This window comes from Ipomoea nil, unplaced genomic scaffold (genome assembly GCF_001879475.1).
Source record: "Ipomoea nil cultivar Tokyo-kokei standard unplaced genomic scaffold, Asagao_1.1 scaffold2805, whole genome shotgun sequence".
NCBI classification, from domain to species: domain Eukaryota; kingdom Viridiplantae; phylum Streptophyta; class Magnoliopsida; order Solanales; family Convolvulaceae; genus Ipomoea; species Ipomoea nil.
Genome location: NW_017619233.1, coordinates 2,410,267 through 2,427,121, shown reverse-complemented (window position 1 = coordinate 2,427,121; position 16,855 = coordinate 2,410,267). Strand labels below are relative to the sequence as shown.

Below are 16,855 nucleotides of genomic sequence, written 5' to 3'. Positions count from 1 at the left end.
TCAGATTTGTTTTTTCATTTTTTCAATTTTTTTTCTCTGTTTTCTTCGAGTTCTATTACATTAATTCCCAAATTATACTCTCTAACTTTTATTCCATGATATAACAAACAAATATAGATATTTTTATTATGTAAGTCTAAACAAAAGTGCCTGCCTCAAAAATTTGTAAAAGAAAATAGAATTTAAGAATAAGAAGTTGAGTTTCCAAAAAAAAAAAAAAAAAAAAAAGAACAAGAAATTGAAGTACAAATACTATTTTTCCTTGAGTCCTTTTAGAGGTACTCCTAATTTTATTTTCAAAATATACTTCTTGACGGTGTAATTATCTTTTATTAAAAAAAAAATTAGAAAATTCTATAAGCTGGGAAAAGTTTACTCCCAAGTAAACGGCAAATTATATCATGCATCGCGCGTCTTATTTTTTTAAATGAAAATAAACAGTGTTTGTTTTCCGCCGTTTCGCAACCTTTTGTAAAAAGTAACCCTGTTATTCAGTGTCATTTTGTACACACTGCAGTTTCAGTTCAACACAACTACAGTTTCATTTCGATATAACTATAGTTTCATTCGATATTTATAGACTCAAATATGTGAAAATGTTATTTAATTTTATTTTATATACACTATAGTTTCATTAAGACACAACTACATGATCATTTTGATATAATTACAGTTTCATTGTACAATATACACTCAAATATGTGAAATGTTATTCAGTTTCATTTTATATATACTGCAGTTTCATTTCACTATAACTACAGTATCATTTTGATATAACTGCAGTGTCAGTTTAGATATAGTGTAGTGTCAGTTAGTGTTTAATACACCAAACAAACACCAAACTTATGGAAGGTAGGAAGATGAGAGAGAAGCTTTTAGGTCTCCCTACAACACGTTGAATTTTCGTGAGCCCTAAATAACCAAGTTAGGTGCTCGTACATACACTACAGAAGAAGAAAAAGTAAATCTACGTAGCGGTTCAAGTCCACCCGACTAATTCTCATTTCCTCTGGGAGACACCGGAACTAACCCTTATAGCCCGTTTGGTTCGCTGGAAAATATTTGATGGGAAATGGAATTCAAATTCCATGGAAAACAAATTATCAGACAAATAGATTCTATTGTTTGGTTGGTGGAAAAGAAATTACTAGGAATATGAATTTTATTGTTTGGTTGAGTTTGGAATGGTAAGGAATTATGAATATAAAGACCAATATGCCCTTAACAATAATATATACATGTGTAATTAATAAACTTTGATGAGGGTAAAATAGTTCAACATTGTTATATTTTTTCCCCAAATCCTTTGGAAAACAAAATACCACTGTCTTGCTAGGATTTTGTTTTCCTTCAACTTTAGGAACTCAAATTCCAATGGAAAAAATTTTCCATCCAACCAAACAACATAAAACAAATTTTCCTACACTTTTAGAAAAACATTTTCAATGAAATTTGACTTCCATCCAACCAAACACCCCCTTATAAAAATTAATTTCACATTATCCCGAAATTCTCCATACAAAGAGACCTAAAGAGAGCTCGTTTACTTCTTGAAATACCATTTGGATTATACTCTGCCAATCTTTGACAGTTCTACTCTAATCCTACTCTTCTCCTACAGCATAGCCGTATCCATGGATGAATTGGAAGTATACGAGCATCTTTACGAACCGGGTATGGGTAGACGCGGTCAGTATTTTATTCCTACCGAATCCGAATTGATTAACGGATTTCTGAAGAAAAAGATCGAACGTCGCCCTCTTCCCAACGAGATCATCAAAGAGATTCCATTTTTGTACGAGTATCCTCCTGAACTTCTCCCAATTGGTAAGTTCTCCTCTGATCAATTTTTTTATAAATGCTATTCTATTGTGATTTTGATTTTTTTCCCCTAGTTGTGTTGCTATTCCCCTGTAATTTTTCCTAATTTAAGTTCTTTACTTCTTTTCATCTGTCTTGTGCTCCTTTTTTTGGCTAATCTTTATATCACTTCGATCATAATCCGATTTCATCTGTTGGCGTTAGTTGGATGGATTTACTATTGGGTGGATCTGAATTTTGTTTGATTGCTGTTGCATTTTTAGCAGCCGAGTTAGTGTTGTCACCGAGTGAAAACTTGTTTCAATATTAGTAGTGTACTTTTTCTTTGTGTGGTTCACTCTGCTTTGAATAGTATTTGCTTGTTTAGTATTTCTGGATTGTGTGCAGGTAAGTTCAAGTATGCTAGGAACAATGAGGCATACTATTTTACCCACAAAGGTAAAAAACCTCCAAATGGCGAGTTTCTTGGAGGAAAGAAGTTTGATGGTGAATGGAAAACTGAAGGTCTAGAAGAGGCATGTTTTGGTCAGAACCAAATTCTGGGGTTCAAAAGAAAGCTATACTTGTACCGCTGTGAGAAGAGGACAGGTTGGGTGATAAAGGAGTACAGATACAATCCAAAGCGAGTTCCTGACCATTATCTTCAGAATAGCGTCTTTCATGACTTTGTGAGTGTTATTTGCTTGGCAGTTTTCTTAACAGATGCTTATCTTCTTACATAGCTAACTGCTTCGCTTTCGATGTTCGGATGTAATTGTCACAGTTATTAAATTACGTGGTCTTGAAAATTAAGTTCAATCCAGACTTGAGGGAGAATTTCACTGCAGAAGAATCATTTTCAATTTCAATGGAAGATGCAAAAGACTTGGATGTCTTCCAGGACTTTGAAGGTTAAGCAAGAGATTGTCTACCACCACCCAATGAAGCCTATATGAAGCAGCCTAATGAACATAGTTTTTCATCGAACAGAGAACATACTTTTTCTTCATCCTTTGAGGTTCAAACATAAATTTTGACTGTTATGCATACTTTTGATTGCCCCATTTGTTTGAACTTTTGGTTTCCTATGTTTGAAACTGCTTCCTGGCTCTTCATGGATTCTGTATGGTTTCTCTAGATCAGATGGACTGAATTTTGCATTGATGTGAATGTTTGATTGTTGATGCTTTAGTTTGAGTAAGCATTCTTGTCATGCCCCAACCCTGAATCATGACCCAATCCTAATAATTATGCCAAATCTGAACTTATTTCAATTGGAGAAATTAGGGGAGTTGGGCATCAACCTTAATGTTGTCAAGGAGTAATATTATTATGCCAAATCTGAACTTATTTCAATTGGAGAAACTAGGGGAGTTGAGCATCAACCTTAATGTTGTCAAGGAGTAATAGGGTAAAGCTGTAGCTATAGGAGTATCTCAAAATTGTTGAGATGTGTGGATTTGTGGTTTATTGTTGAGATGTGTGGTTTTCAGTAGTGTAGGTGTAGCATTAGCCTAATTGTAGAACTAACTTTTGGCATCATGTTTACCATCGTTAGAGGCTTAGAAGAGTCGAAGTGAAAAGTAAATATATTCCTTAGAAGAGTCGAATGTAATATATTGAATAAGGGGCATAGAAGAGTTGAAAAGTTGGAATATGAAATATGGGTAAGTTGGGAAAAGTTATTGAGTATATATGGAATATATTGAATAAGGGGCTTAGAAGAGTAGTTTTTTTTTTTTTTTTTTTTTTTTTTTTTTTTTTTTAAATAAACGATACATTTATTTCATCAAAACACAAATGTCTACAAGCATACGCCATAGCCCCAAAAGTGGGCTATGGCTCAAAAAAGTCTAGTGGCCATTCGACCATATAACTATACAAGGGTGGCCCGAAAGTGGCCACCCCAAAGGAGAATATAAAGAGCCCCAGCTCATCTACTATAACTTGTTAGGCCACAAGGCTTACAAACAAAGGGATCATCCAAGTGGGTTCTAGTCTCAATGACCCATTCCTCTCCAAACACCCTCAAACCAAGTTTCAAATGGGCTCCCCGTCCCACACAAGTGATGGGAATGATGCCTGAGCTTTTAGATCCACTCTACCCCCCATCCTTAAGCCAAGGACCCATCCCCACCGGCACGGCGTACCGTGTTTGAGTTCGGGAGGACTTCCTAGGTCCCGACTTAAGCGATGGCACTCCCCTCCTCCACCCTCATGCCCAAGACCAACCCCCATCGGCATAGCGTACTATGTTTTGCCCGTGGAAGCTTTTGAGGTCCTGACATGAGCAATGGCTCCCTCCCCTACCACCCTTAGGCCAAAGGTCAACTCCCACGGCACGGCGAACCGTGTTTTAAGCCCGAGGAGCCTTTATGACCTCGACCTAAGCAATGGTTTTCCCAAAACACACCACCCCCATAACCTCTTCTTTTCTTTCTTCTTTTCTTCATCTTCTTTCTCTTATTATCACTTTTTATTCTCCTTATTTCCCCCTCCTCCACCAATTCATTTTCCATGAGTATTCTATTCTTCTTTCATTTTCCCTCATTTCGAAGCCCTAAGGATCATAGCAAGCTCAAGGCACTCCCAACTCCAGGTGTATGCTATACTTGGAGCCCACCAAGACCCCCCTTCCTAGCACATGCCAGAATGGGACATCAAAGCTAGAGTCTACAAGAGAATCCCTTTGATGGCAAGCCTTATAGTCTACCAAGCCTAGCAAGAGATGAGAACACCTCTCATACTATCTCCACCCTTATCAATCTTCATCATCCAGCTTCTCCTACCTGCAATAAAAGACATGGTTTCATCTCTACCTTTCTGTAGATCCACCAAACAAGAAGCTGCACAGCAGGTCAGCTCAGATGAGCCTCCTCCCTGCTGCCAGTACCAAACCAAGCTGTCTACCCTCAGCAGTTGTCCAGCAAACAACTCATCATTGGGTTGTGGAACAGATTGCATCTTAGCAATTGTTCCACCAAACACAAGAGCAGAATTGGCCTCCACTACTTCTAGCTTCATGGGCCAATTCATCCCAGCCTACAACCCTCAAGACTGCCAGGCCAAGCAGTTCCATCAGAAGAGTTGAAAAGTTGGAATATGGAATATGGGTAAGTTGGGAGTTATTTAAAAGTGAGGGTGGAATAAGGGGCTTAGAAGAGGCGAAGTGAAAAGTTGAAATATGGGTAAGTTGGATTTATTTAAAAGTGAGTGTGGAAAAGATGAAACATGGAAGAAGTTGGAGTTATTTAAAACTTAAATGAGTGTGCAGTAGGGATCCCTAGATGCATATGGTTAATGTCATTAGAGAGCTATTCGATAGAGATTATAGTTGGCATTATATATATATATATATATATATATATATATATATATATATATATATATATATAAACTAATATTTGTGCAAATTCATTAGTGTTGTTAAAATGAAATTAGTGTGTGAGAAATGAAACTAGTTAAAAAACAGAGCTCATTCAACAGCGTATATTGCCAAATGAAACTGTAGTATGATTAAAATGATACATTAATGTTGTTAAAATGAAACTAATGTGTGTGGAAAATGAAACTAAAATTCATAGCCATACAATAATATATATTGTCAAATGAACGTGGAGTGTAATTAAAATAATACTTTTGCATTATTATAATTAAAATAGTGTGTGTGGAAAATGAAACTACAAAATAAAGTTCATACAATAATGTATATTGTCAAATAAAATTGTAGTATAATTAAAATGATGCATTGATAGCTCAATCTCTTCTTTCGATCTCATTCTTCATGATATTAGGGAAATAGCTAATACTTTTACTAATGTTAGCTTTTTGTTTCCTAAACGGGGTAGCCCACCTACTAACTAGAGATGCCCTATCCAAGTATGACTGTTCGAACAATTTTCATGTCCTTTTTCCCTTCATTTCCGATGTACTTATTTCGGATCTTAATTAATACAGTCCTTCATTTTTCTTCAAAAAAAAAAAATAATGAATATTTCTATAATGAAACTAGTGTGTAGAAAATGAAATCTTACATATAATAAAGCTATATGGTTGGGAAATAATTACAGGGCGTTTGGTTGGAGGGGGGGAATTATGTGGGAAAGGAATTGTAATTCCATGGGAGTTGAATTACTGGGAATAAAGTGGGAATTTAAATTCCAGTGTTTGGTTGACAGGAATAGAATTACTGGGAATTTCAATTCCAATGTTTGGTATACATGGGAATTGAAAGGGAATAAGTAGTATAAAGTCAAAAATGTCCATTATTGTTGTTAGACATTAATTTTAGGTTAAAAAAGGAAGGGGTAATTTTGACTCATCACTATATTTTTTTCCCAGGAATTAAAATACCAGGGGGGGACATGGGATTTTAATTCCATGAAAATGGGGGAATTGCAATTCCATGGAATTGCAATTCCCTCCAACCAAACTACGGAATTTAATGGCCTTTGAAATTATGTGGGAATTAAGTGGGAAGGGAATTTAAAATCCCTCCAACCAAACGCCCTGTTATTGTTACAATTAATTACCAACATTATTATTATTACTAGCCATATATATAAAATAGCCACAACACCTTTTACTATAATAAAAAAAAAAGCACAACATTTGAAAAATAAAATAGCTATTTTTTTTTCTCGCTCATAACAAAGGATTACATTTATTGAATTAATGGAGTTATTAAATGTTATGATATTAGGATTAAGGATTCCGATTCTCGATTAATAGAAACTATGAAACGATGCAATATTAGTTAAATCTCTGGCTTTACAATGAAAGTCTATTTGATATGCTTTTGTTATTTATGGTGGTTCTTGGGATTACAATATTAATTAAATTTTCGATGAAAGCCTATTCAATATCTGAAACAGTGCAATTAATGCAAGCGTCTACATATAATTTTTCTCCATCTCAAATGCTTCAAAGAAATGGCAGAAGCGAGAAGGAATGAAGAAAGCAAATGTTGCGGGTCGTGGGTCAATTATTGGACTTCAGAATTTAAAAAAAAAAAATCATTTAAGCCATAAATAAAAATTTAAATATATATAAATGTATATATCGTATGTGTCTTTAATGTTTTTCTGGATGTCTAAACTTAAAACTTTTAAAAGAAAAAAAATACATTTGAATTATCTCCACAAAAAGTGGTCTTGGACTTATAAAATGACATTTGAGTTTATGGAATGCCATGTGCATAAAGAATATATTATATAATCATATAAAAAAAATGTGTTCAATTAAAGTTTAAATTTACTCATACAAAATTTGAAATTTGCTTTCTAAATGTAATTATCTTAGTTATTATTCGTATTGTGAAAATTATAATATAGATGAAATACAATTAATAATAAATCAATGTAATTATGTAAATTTTCTCTATAAGTTTATTTGAATATGTACATAATTAGAGATTATATTAACCATACAAAATTTTAATTATAATTTTGTATTCTATAAAAATAATAAATACTTGACCAATGGAAGTTCAAAAATATTATTATATTAAATAATTTAAAATATTTTTATTTTTTCAATTATTTTATTTATATTTATAATAACATAATTTTTTCCCCGTGCATTGCGCGGGTGAATTACTAGTATTGAAAAATAGAGCAATATCGTCAAATGAAACTAAAGTGTAGTTATAATGATACTTACTTCATGGACCGCACTACTACATGAACTATGGTCCACAGTAAAATTTGTGAAAAAAATGAGCAATCATTATTGCATGGACCATGTTCCACACAATTGTGTGGACTATAAATAAAAAGTACATTTTTAAAATATACTAAGGGCACATTATTTATGTACGTAAGGTACATTTTTTGGAAGTACATTTTTAATATACTAAGGGTACATTATTTTATATTATAAACATTCAATACAAAAATAATGTACTTTTAATATATTAAAAATGTACCTGATATTCATGGCTCACATAATTGTGTAGACCATGATCCACACAATAATTTAAAAAAATGAGTCTTTTATCCTGGAATTCGCAAATTATGCCATGGAATCGTGTTCACCGAGAATGGTGAACACAAGGCAAAACGACGTCGTTTTTAGGCAAAAAAAAAAAATTTCGCGGATGTGGAGTTAACGGCGCGCGTTTGATCAAATTATGAATTTTCTGTTATGAGATTATGAATTTTATGAAAATTCATAATCTCATAACAGAAAATTCATAATCGCATAACAGAAAATTCATAATCTCACAACTGAAAATTCATAATCTCATAACAGAAAATTCATAATCTTATAACAGAAAATTCATAATCTCATGGTTCCAAAGTGAATGTGTAGGCATGGTTCCAAAGTGAATGTGCAGGCATGGATTCATAATTTATGAATGTCCGTGATTTCGGACGGGAATATGTAGGCATGGTTCCAAAGTGAATGTGCAGGCATGAATTCATAATTTATGAATGTCCGAAATTATGAATGTAATGAAAATTCATAATCTCATAACAGAAAATTCATAATCGCATAACAGAAAATTCATAATCTCATAACTGAAAATTCATAATCTCATAACAGAAAATTCATAATCTTATAACAGAAAATTCATAATCTCATGGTTCCAAAGTGAATGTGTAGGCATGGTTCCAAAGTGAATGTGCAGCCATGGATTCATAATTTATGAATGTCCGTGATTTCGGACGGGAATGTGTAGGCATGGTTCCAAAGTGAATGTGCAGGCATGAATTCATAATTTATGAATGTCCGAAATTATGAATGTAATGAAAATTCATAATCTCATAACAGAAAATTCATAATCGCATAACAGAAAATTCATAATCTCATAACTGAAAATTCATAATCTCATAACAGAAAATTCATAATCTTATAACAGAAAATTCATAATCTCATGGTTCCAAAGTGAATGTGTAGGCATGGTTCCAAAGTGAATGTGCAGCCATGGATTCATAATTTATGAATGTCCGTGATTTCGGACGGGAATGTGTAGGCATGGTTCCAAAGTGAATGTGCAGGCATGAATTCATAATTTATGAATGTCCGAAATCTTTGTTCACCTCAAATTAAAGTGAAACCGCAAAATGTGAAAATAAAGAAGAAAAGTTACGCAATTAATTAAAAAAAAAAAAAAAAAAAAGATAACGGTGTATTAACACCGTTAGAACCGTGTTCACCATGAATGGTGAACACGGTTCCATGGCATAACATCTGCCTGGAATTGTCGTGGGCTAGGAAATCATGCGACAGTTCATTTCTAATGGACCTAGTCCATTCTAAGAAGTCATCTTTAATTTTCTTAATTGAGACTCTAGTTTGTAATAATAAAATCCAGTCCATCTAGACCCAATTGTTAGGCAATTTATATCCTACACCATGGCGCGCGTTGTACTGTGCGCCCAGATGCAAAACGACGTTGTTTTATTTTTTTATTTTTTGAAATTTCCCGCCCCAGTGTATGGCAGTTAATTTTTCTTTAAAAAAAAACCCATGTTCAAAAATGTACATAATGTTATACTAGAATACACATAATTGTATACATGAATGTACATAATTATATAACAAAATATACATACTCTTTTTAAAAGATAATACACATAATCTAACATAATACATAATAAACATAAACTTTTAACATAATACACATCAACTCTTAGCATAATACACACAAATTTTCTGATTCGGATGTACATAATTGTATAAAAAGAATATACATAATTGTATAAAAACTGTACATAACTGCATGAACAAATATACATAATTGTATGAACAAATATACATAATTGTGTGAACAAATATACATAATCACAGCAACTTCCTACCGCGCCTCCCAAAACGACCCAAAAACGATGTCGTTTTGGGAGGCGCACGGCACACAGTGCTACGCACGCCGTGATGTAGGGTATAACGATTGCAATTGTACAGTTACCCACAGACGGGACCTTTAGTTTCGATCCCCACAGACGGCGCCAATATTGGTTTTACGGCTTAATGGTTGCCGGTTGGCCGGCCAACATTACTGTAAAATACTATAAACGAGAGTTTATAATGGAAAAAAAGGGTAAAGCAATGGAGAGAATAATGCGATATTATTTCTCTAAGGCTCCGGCCACTTGAGTGATAAAAGAAGCCAAGTGATCGATTTTTCCAGCCTTTTACACGATGATCCTAGGGGGTTACTTATACAAGAATACAAAACCCGTACAAGGAAAGTAGGGCTCACGCGTAAGGGCGAATCAACTATGAAAACTGGTCGCTATTGCGCCCTAATTGGCTAAAGTAATAAAGGAAGCTACTTGTATTAAATGCGGAAAGTAAATCTCCGTGGGACATGTCTGTAACCGCCTCTGGGGAGTACTCGGTCGGGGAGCATCCTGGTTACTGAGGGGGTGCCTCCGAGGGGTCACCATGCCCGGGCGAAGATGTCCCGACCGCGTGGCCTGGTGGCCCGACTGACTTTCTGAATGATTCCCAGCCTAGAACATGCTGCCTACGGAGCCTGGTTGCCCGCCCGAGATCTGTGAGGCGCTCAGTCAGGGATACACCGGCTGTCGCATCTACCCGCTTTGCCCAAACCGATTGTCTCTATCCGGGTGGGCAGTCACGCTCCCTGGTGGTCGATTGAAGAGAACCGGCTGGCTATGATCCCCTATACTCTTCTGGGAACCGCTAGTGTTGCCCTTCCCGTGTTCACACTTGACCGTCTGGCTTTATCTTCCCGACCAGGTGTTCATTTTTGGTGGTATCTATTAGGCGGTTTCCCGCATAATGAATGATGAGAATACAGGGAATTCTGATACGCAAAAGAGAGAAGTCGGCTACGAAGTTGGAATCAGATATTGTTCTTCTTCCGACTCGTGTCGAGTCGGACGCAACGATAAACTGGGCAGGTTGCTCACAGCTTCTCCTGTTCTTCGGCGCATCCTCCCGGCAAAAGAAAGCATGTGTACTCCTATTTTTGAAAGGGTATGTAACGTTTAAACAAAGCTCGTAAGCAACATTTCCCTGCAAATCATCAAATGGTAATCTAGGAAGTAGCCGATGAAGGTAGTCGACAAGGAGTGCTCAACTAGGAAAATGTCGGACTCGACGCGGTGCTCTCGCTCTTTGATTTTCTTGAGATTCGCGTTGCAAGGAAGAAATTGGGATGGAAGCGCCCTCTCTTTTCAAAATGGCGGTGTAACACCCCGAAATTTCAAAACTTTTAAGACTTATATAATAAAGGTAAATTCTCATTAAATCCCAAAACAGAGTATTACTAAACATAAGGGTGCGGGGTGCTATGCCACATCTGAGCTAGAGAACTCAGATGCACAGGCTAAACTAACTAATTATCCTCAATACATCATCGTGGCACACAGGCCAAAAGGAAAACTATCTATCTACTCCAAGCTCTTCTAGCGCACTCTAGGAGCTAATCATCTGTGCCTGAAAGCCAAATATATCTGTTCAGCGAATGATGCTGGTAACCCACTCCAACGCGTTGAAATACATTATAGATAGATATATATAGATATATGAAAATCATTTTGAAACAGGAAGATATATACTTAAGAGACTCTAGCTTTAAAACCAGGAATAGACTCAGCAAATAGGGACAAGCACATTAATCAATGATAAACAGTTAAGTAGAGTAAACATCAAAAGGAATACGTATCTAAGGTCACAGATCACTTTTCAATTCAAACACATCACCATTCAATCATCATTCATATCACATAATCGTTGATGGCGCCACGGGACCAATCGCATGCCCCGAACATGAGGGTTAATGCTTATAGCATTAACACGGCCCCGCAGCACCCTACCTCGGTACCGCGGTACGAGGGGAGTTGATCGCAACCAACCATTTGAGAATCGCTGACGAACTCAACGTCAGACCACGATCCGGCACACCGCTGACGCGCCCAGTCGGTGGACCGCGATCCCCTTTACAAAGGGGGACTTACGACCCTACACACCGTTGATGCGCACAATCAGTGGACCGTAGCGGATCAAGCCCGACACACCGCTGAGCTAAACTCAGTCGGTGGGTGAAGATCCTCGGAGACTACGGCCCTACATACTGATGTCCCATCACTCGGTGGATCGCAGCCAGCCGTAGCCCTACACACCGCCTGATTACTCAGGTCGATGGACTACAGCCTTCCTCGGCTTGTTGGCCCTACACACCGCCTGGTGCGTCCAGGTCGGTGGGTCATATCACCGAGGCCCCAAGTGGACCTTCAGTCCTATATATAATCTTTGTATACCTGACCGGTCTCTACTAGCCTGGTTAACAGTTGGGATGGTTCTCAGCCCATTCAACTGCCCGTATAGTGGACCTCAGTCCTATATAATATTTATATACCTGACCGATCTTAACCGGCCTGGTTAACAGTTGGGATGGTTCTCAGCCCATCCAACTGTCCGTATAGCCCACTTGATCTTAACCAAGTTGGGGTCATGCATCACGTAACACACAATAGCACATAATAACACATAGTAGCACATAGGGAAGGGGGAAACATATAATTAAGCTTACGTGTGATCATTCACATACTAAGAATAGTCCTAAGGGGTTCATACGACTTTCACCTAGGTCGATGGATTACCGATTCAACTAGCATGCAATTCCTAAGACTCTTTTATCCTACGAACGGCACCCGAAACATCAAACTAGACTCAAACGGGGAAGCCGGGGACACGGGGTGGGTAACGGACCAGTGGGTAGCCGATGGGTGGGGGTCACCCGCCGGCTGCCCGCCGGTGGGCGCTGATCCGGGCAGCGGGTAGCCGGCTGCCCGCTGCCGGGTAGCGCCCTTTTGGGCAGCGGGTAGGTGGTGGGTTCCCCCACCCCAGGCAACGGGTAGCCGGCTGCCCGGTGGCTGCCCGCTGCCGGGTAGCGCCCTTTTGGGCAGCGGGTAGGTGGTGGGTTCCCCCACCCCCACCTACCCCCCACTGACTCATTTGTCACAAATTCGTCTCGGGATCCTTTGTGGAACCCGAGACCATGCTTAGACACTTTTAAACACAAATAACGACATCACATAAGCAATTAATGGATCAAAAGCAAGAATCATGTAGGACTTATCCTATATATAAACAACACCCGATCATGCGAATTTCCACCCAAATATAATTCAAGAACGTCACAATACAAATTCCCAATCCGACCTAGGGCTCTAATCCCACCCAAATCATCAAGAACATATTTTATCTTTAACATCAAGAAAATATCAAGATTCGTCAAGAATCATCACATCATAATCAAGAACTTCCTTTTAACATCAAGATAATCAAGATTATCAAGAAATCATCATCTTATCAATCATCAAGAACATAACATAATTATCATAGAAGAATTCAATCGAGACACAATAATATAGAGGGAGGCCAAGGAAGGAGATTATAGCGAAGAAAATAGGTTTTGTTGAGACATGGGTTACCTCTCAGCCTTAATTAATCCTCCCTTGGCTATTAAGGTTCTTCTCTAAGATTTCCATCCGCTCGATCTCCCTAGGCTCGGTGGCGGGGAATCTCCCAGGAATATTTTCGTGTAATATAACTATGGGTGGTAAGAATTTTAATTGCTTTCTAATCCCCTATTTATAGAATCAGGAATCCTAATCATAATCTGAATAATAAAGGCCTACTTTCTTTATTCCTAATAGATATATAGGTCTATGATTCCTAATTAGAATCTGACTAGTAAAAGGTTTACCCTCTTTATTTCTAATGGGCTTAAAACTGTAGTTTAGGCAAGGGTCCACAATCCATGGTGGATCATATTAATTAATTAAAGGGAATCCTAATTAAATTAAATCCTTTTTAAATATTATTAACGAAATTAATTAAATAATTAATTTGGGATTGAAGGCCGTAACACGGGGTGTTACACTCTCCCCCCCCCCCTTACAGGAAGCTTCGTCCCCGAAGCTTAGAAATCATTTTGGGGTAAAGAGTCCGAATTAGTATGGTAGCACATAAGGAAAATATTATTAGGGAAATATATACATATGCACAAATAAATTTGCTGGTTTTAAGCCTAACTTTTGTGCTAGCAAAATGCACCAAATAATAAGGTTATGAATATGCAACTCACACTATGCAAATTTTATGGATGCATGATAACATAACATAGAAGTCTTACACACGACATGTTCATTGTTTGATTGATTTATGATGATTTAGCACATAGGATCACAAGTTGCACTGAACATATAATTATTTATGTACCTAAATAAGAGGCAAATACCACGCGGGTGCAGGTTCGGATAGCCACATAACTATTATAAAGCACATATGCACATATACCAACACAGGCGAATCCTCACCTACGAATGGATGCAAATGTTTAATATGTAGTGTAGCATATCGCGAGTCAAAATGCCATATATGTAGGATCTATGCCTAATCATTGTGCTTAGCAGGTTATACCAAATACTCATAGTTACAAAATAACAAGTCTAACACGTATGGTAATTAATTATTATGTTATATGCGGAACCTGTAAGTTGGCATACCTGTATGCATACAGTCGTAACTATGCTAAATATGCAATTTCTTAAGTCTATAGGCACAGAGTATGAAGGCATGTGAACCTATTTTGAGTCTCAAATAATAACTAGTCCTATGGAGTCATAAAGCACATATATGTATTATTCAACATGTTAAACTAGTGCATGATTAACAATTAAATTCACGTACTCGATATCGTGGTATAACCAAACATTTGTCACATAAATTCAGGAAGGTTATAAATCATATAAATGGCGAAAATCAGATTTTGAGGAAAATATTGTAAGTAATTAGGAGAAAGGTTCTTGCTTCTTATGGGGTAAAGAAATCCTGGGGAGACAATAGGATTAGGATCTTTATTTTGCATATCATGGATAATGGTGGGTGATCACATAACAAGTATTGACACTTATATGCAGGTTGCTTGTGATTAATACTATTGTATGTATGTATAGTGGGATGCTTTATAACATATCGTTTTGTCTAACATGCTTTGTATATATACATGAATGCGTGTAAGTGTGTGTTTTGGTATAAACATGCGAGCTATGTGCATTACATATGAAAATATAAATTTCCACATTTAATTGGAGCATGTAATTCGCACGCAAATATTCTTTAATAATCACGAGTAAATAAGTTTTCAGATGCTAAAAGGTTTATCTTGAGAAATCTTGACAGAATTTGATCACAAAAGTACTTAGGAAATTTAGTTTTATCTCGGCGGCAAATAGATTTTAGGTAGGCATAACTCTTTCCTCTAGAAGCTCCGAATACCTAAACAACTTAGAATTGGAGACCCTTGATTGTTAATTCCTAAATTAATTGATGACCTGATGGTGAGGCTAAAGTTTTTAATTACTTAGGGAAGGTAGGGGTAGTAACAGGGAGGTCATGCGAGGGGAAATGTGGAATTAGGGCTATCTCAAGGTGTGTGTATATAAGTGTGATGTAATTTGTACGGAATGATATTTCAGGGTTAGGACATGCTAAGTGCAAACTTATAGATGCATATAAGATTATCATAGTTAGGGTACATGTGTATGGTTTTGGGGCTAGGGATGTTATTGTATATAATATGACTGTAACAATTTATATGAATATGTATGAATAAGGGAGGATGTTCTATAGGTTCACAAGTCTATATATATATATATATATATATATATATATATATATATATATATATATATATATATATATATATATTTATGAATATATAAGCATATAGGGGTGTACCGTATATGACGCAACCATGGAAGGCTTAGGTTTAGGCAAGGTGGCTAGGGTTTACTAATAATAGTAATTATAATAATAATAATAATAATAATAATAATAATAATAATAATAATAATAATAATAATAATAATAATAATAATAATAATAATAATTTGCGTGTAGGTGTAGCATACAAATGTAATTGGGGTTTAGTGGTTTACTACATACTTTTAGGAACGTATATATATAATAGAGGTTTTAGGGGAACATATCAAGAATAGTAGTGATATACCTATTTATGTGTAAATGTTTGTTTAGGGGGTCCTTATCATAGTGGTCAAGGGTTCTAAACGAGGCATTGGAGGCTTGTGGTCTATTATGCAACATGGACCAAAGTCTAGAGGGATAGTTTTAAGATAGTTTGGGGATGAAATATGCTTTTTCCAAGGATAATTTCTAGATGACTACTTGGTTTAGGTTCCTCGGGTTTATCCCGTTCCCACTCATATTGTCTTTCGGGTCGAAACATAATACGCAATGTACCGGAGGATTTAGATTTCTAGAAGTAGAATTAGTCTCTATAATTTCTATGTAACTTATAGACAAATCAATTAGGAAGATAATTCGACTTTTATGTTCAAGCATTAGATTGTTATTTATATGTTAAACACATAAGAAGTATCAAGGAAGACACACAATGCACAATGGATCAATAAAATGAGAAGTCAAGAAAACATACCGTACCAGTGGACGTGAGGTGGGCGGTCGACCGCCTGTCAAGTCCCCACTGGAATGTGGCAGTGGGCACGTGGTGGGTGGTTGACCTCCTTCCAAGGCCCCACTGGAACGTGATTGTGAAGAAGGAATCACTTCGAGAAAGTCCCAAAAATGCACAGATTTAAGTCCAAACAATTTCACGCTCACATGAACAATAAATGGGATTTAAATGCATGGAAGATCTTAGGAAATCACATTATAATGATACTTAACAAGGGACACGGGAGGCATTCAATGAGATATCATAAGGATCATACACCCCATTCTCCACCTTCTTAACTAAAGCTACGCCCCTACAATTTTCCTCCATGCAAACTTATGCAAGTACTTATCAAGCTATTAGTAGGTTAATTATCAAAGTAATTGGTCAATTATGATTAGGGAAAGTGAGCTATTATATGCCGAATAAAATTACCAATTACAAGTTCCAAAATACTTTATCAAATAACAGATATCCTAATAACGCATGTTTGATCAATTAGTTTAAGCAACAATATGCAATTCCTTACTAGGTCTAAAATCAATTAGGAACATATGCTTAAGCAAAACATCAAGTATGATAATCAAAGAGTGACAA

General features: G+C 36.4%; 2 protein-coding genes across 2 annotated transcripts in view; one reads left to right on the top strand and one right to left on the bottom strand.

The window, feature by feature from the left end:
• The window catches only part of LOC109158214 (NAC domain-containing protein 76-like), a 45,379-nt gene that overhangs the window by 11,594 nt on the left and 16,930 nt on the right, over positions 1 to 16,855 (bottom strand). The window lies entirely within an intron of this gene.
• Positions 1,559 to 2,919, top strand: LOC109158215 (NAC domain-containing protein 76-like). Its single transcript, XM_019306100.1, has 3 exons — positions 1,559 to 1,827; positions 2,209 to 2,489; positions 2,585 to 2,919. The coding sequence occupies exons 1-3, from the start codon at positions 1,635 to 1,637 to the stop codon at positions 2,714 to 2,716; spliced, it is 606 nt and encodes a 201-aa protein (XP_019161645.1). The 5' UTR covers positions 1,559 to 1,634; the 3' UTR covers positions 2,717 to 2,919.

What these genes read in the sequence shown, in the direction of transcription:
- LOC109158215 (XM_019306100.1), top strand. Translation starts at nt 1,635, where the DNA reads ATGGATGAATTGGAAGTATACGAGCATCTTTACGAACCGGGTATGGGT. An exon ending in TCCTGAACTTCTCCCAATTG is followed by an intron (nt 1,828 to 2,208) that starts GTAAGTTCTCCT and finishes GATTGTGTGCAG; the next exon opens with GTAAGTTCAAGTATGCTAGG. An exon ending in ATAGCGTCTTTCATGACTTT is followed by an intron (nt 2,490 to 2,584) that starts GTGAGTGTTATT and finishes TAATTGTCACAG; the next exon opens with TTATTAAATTACGTGGTCTT.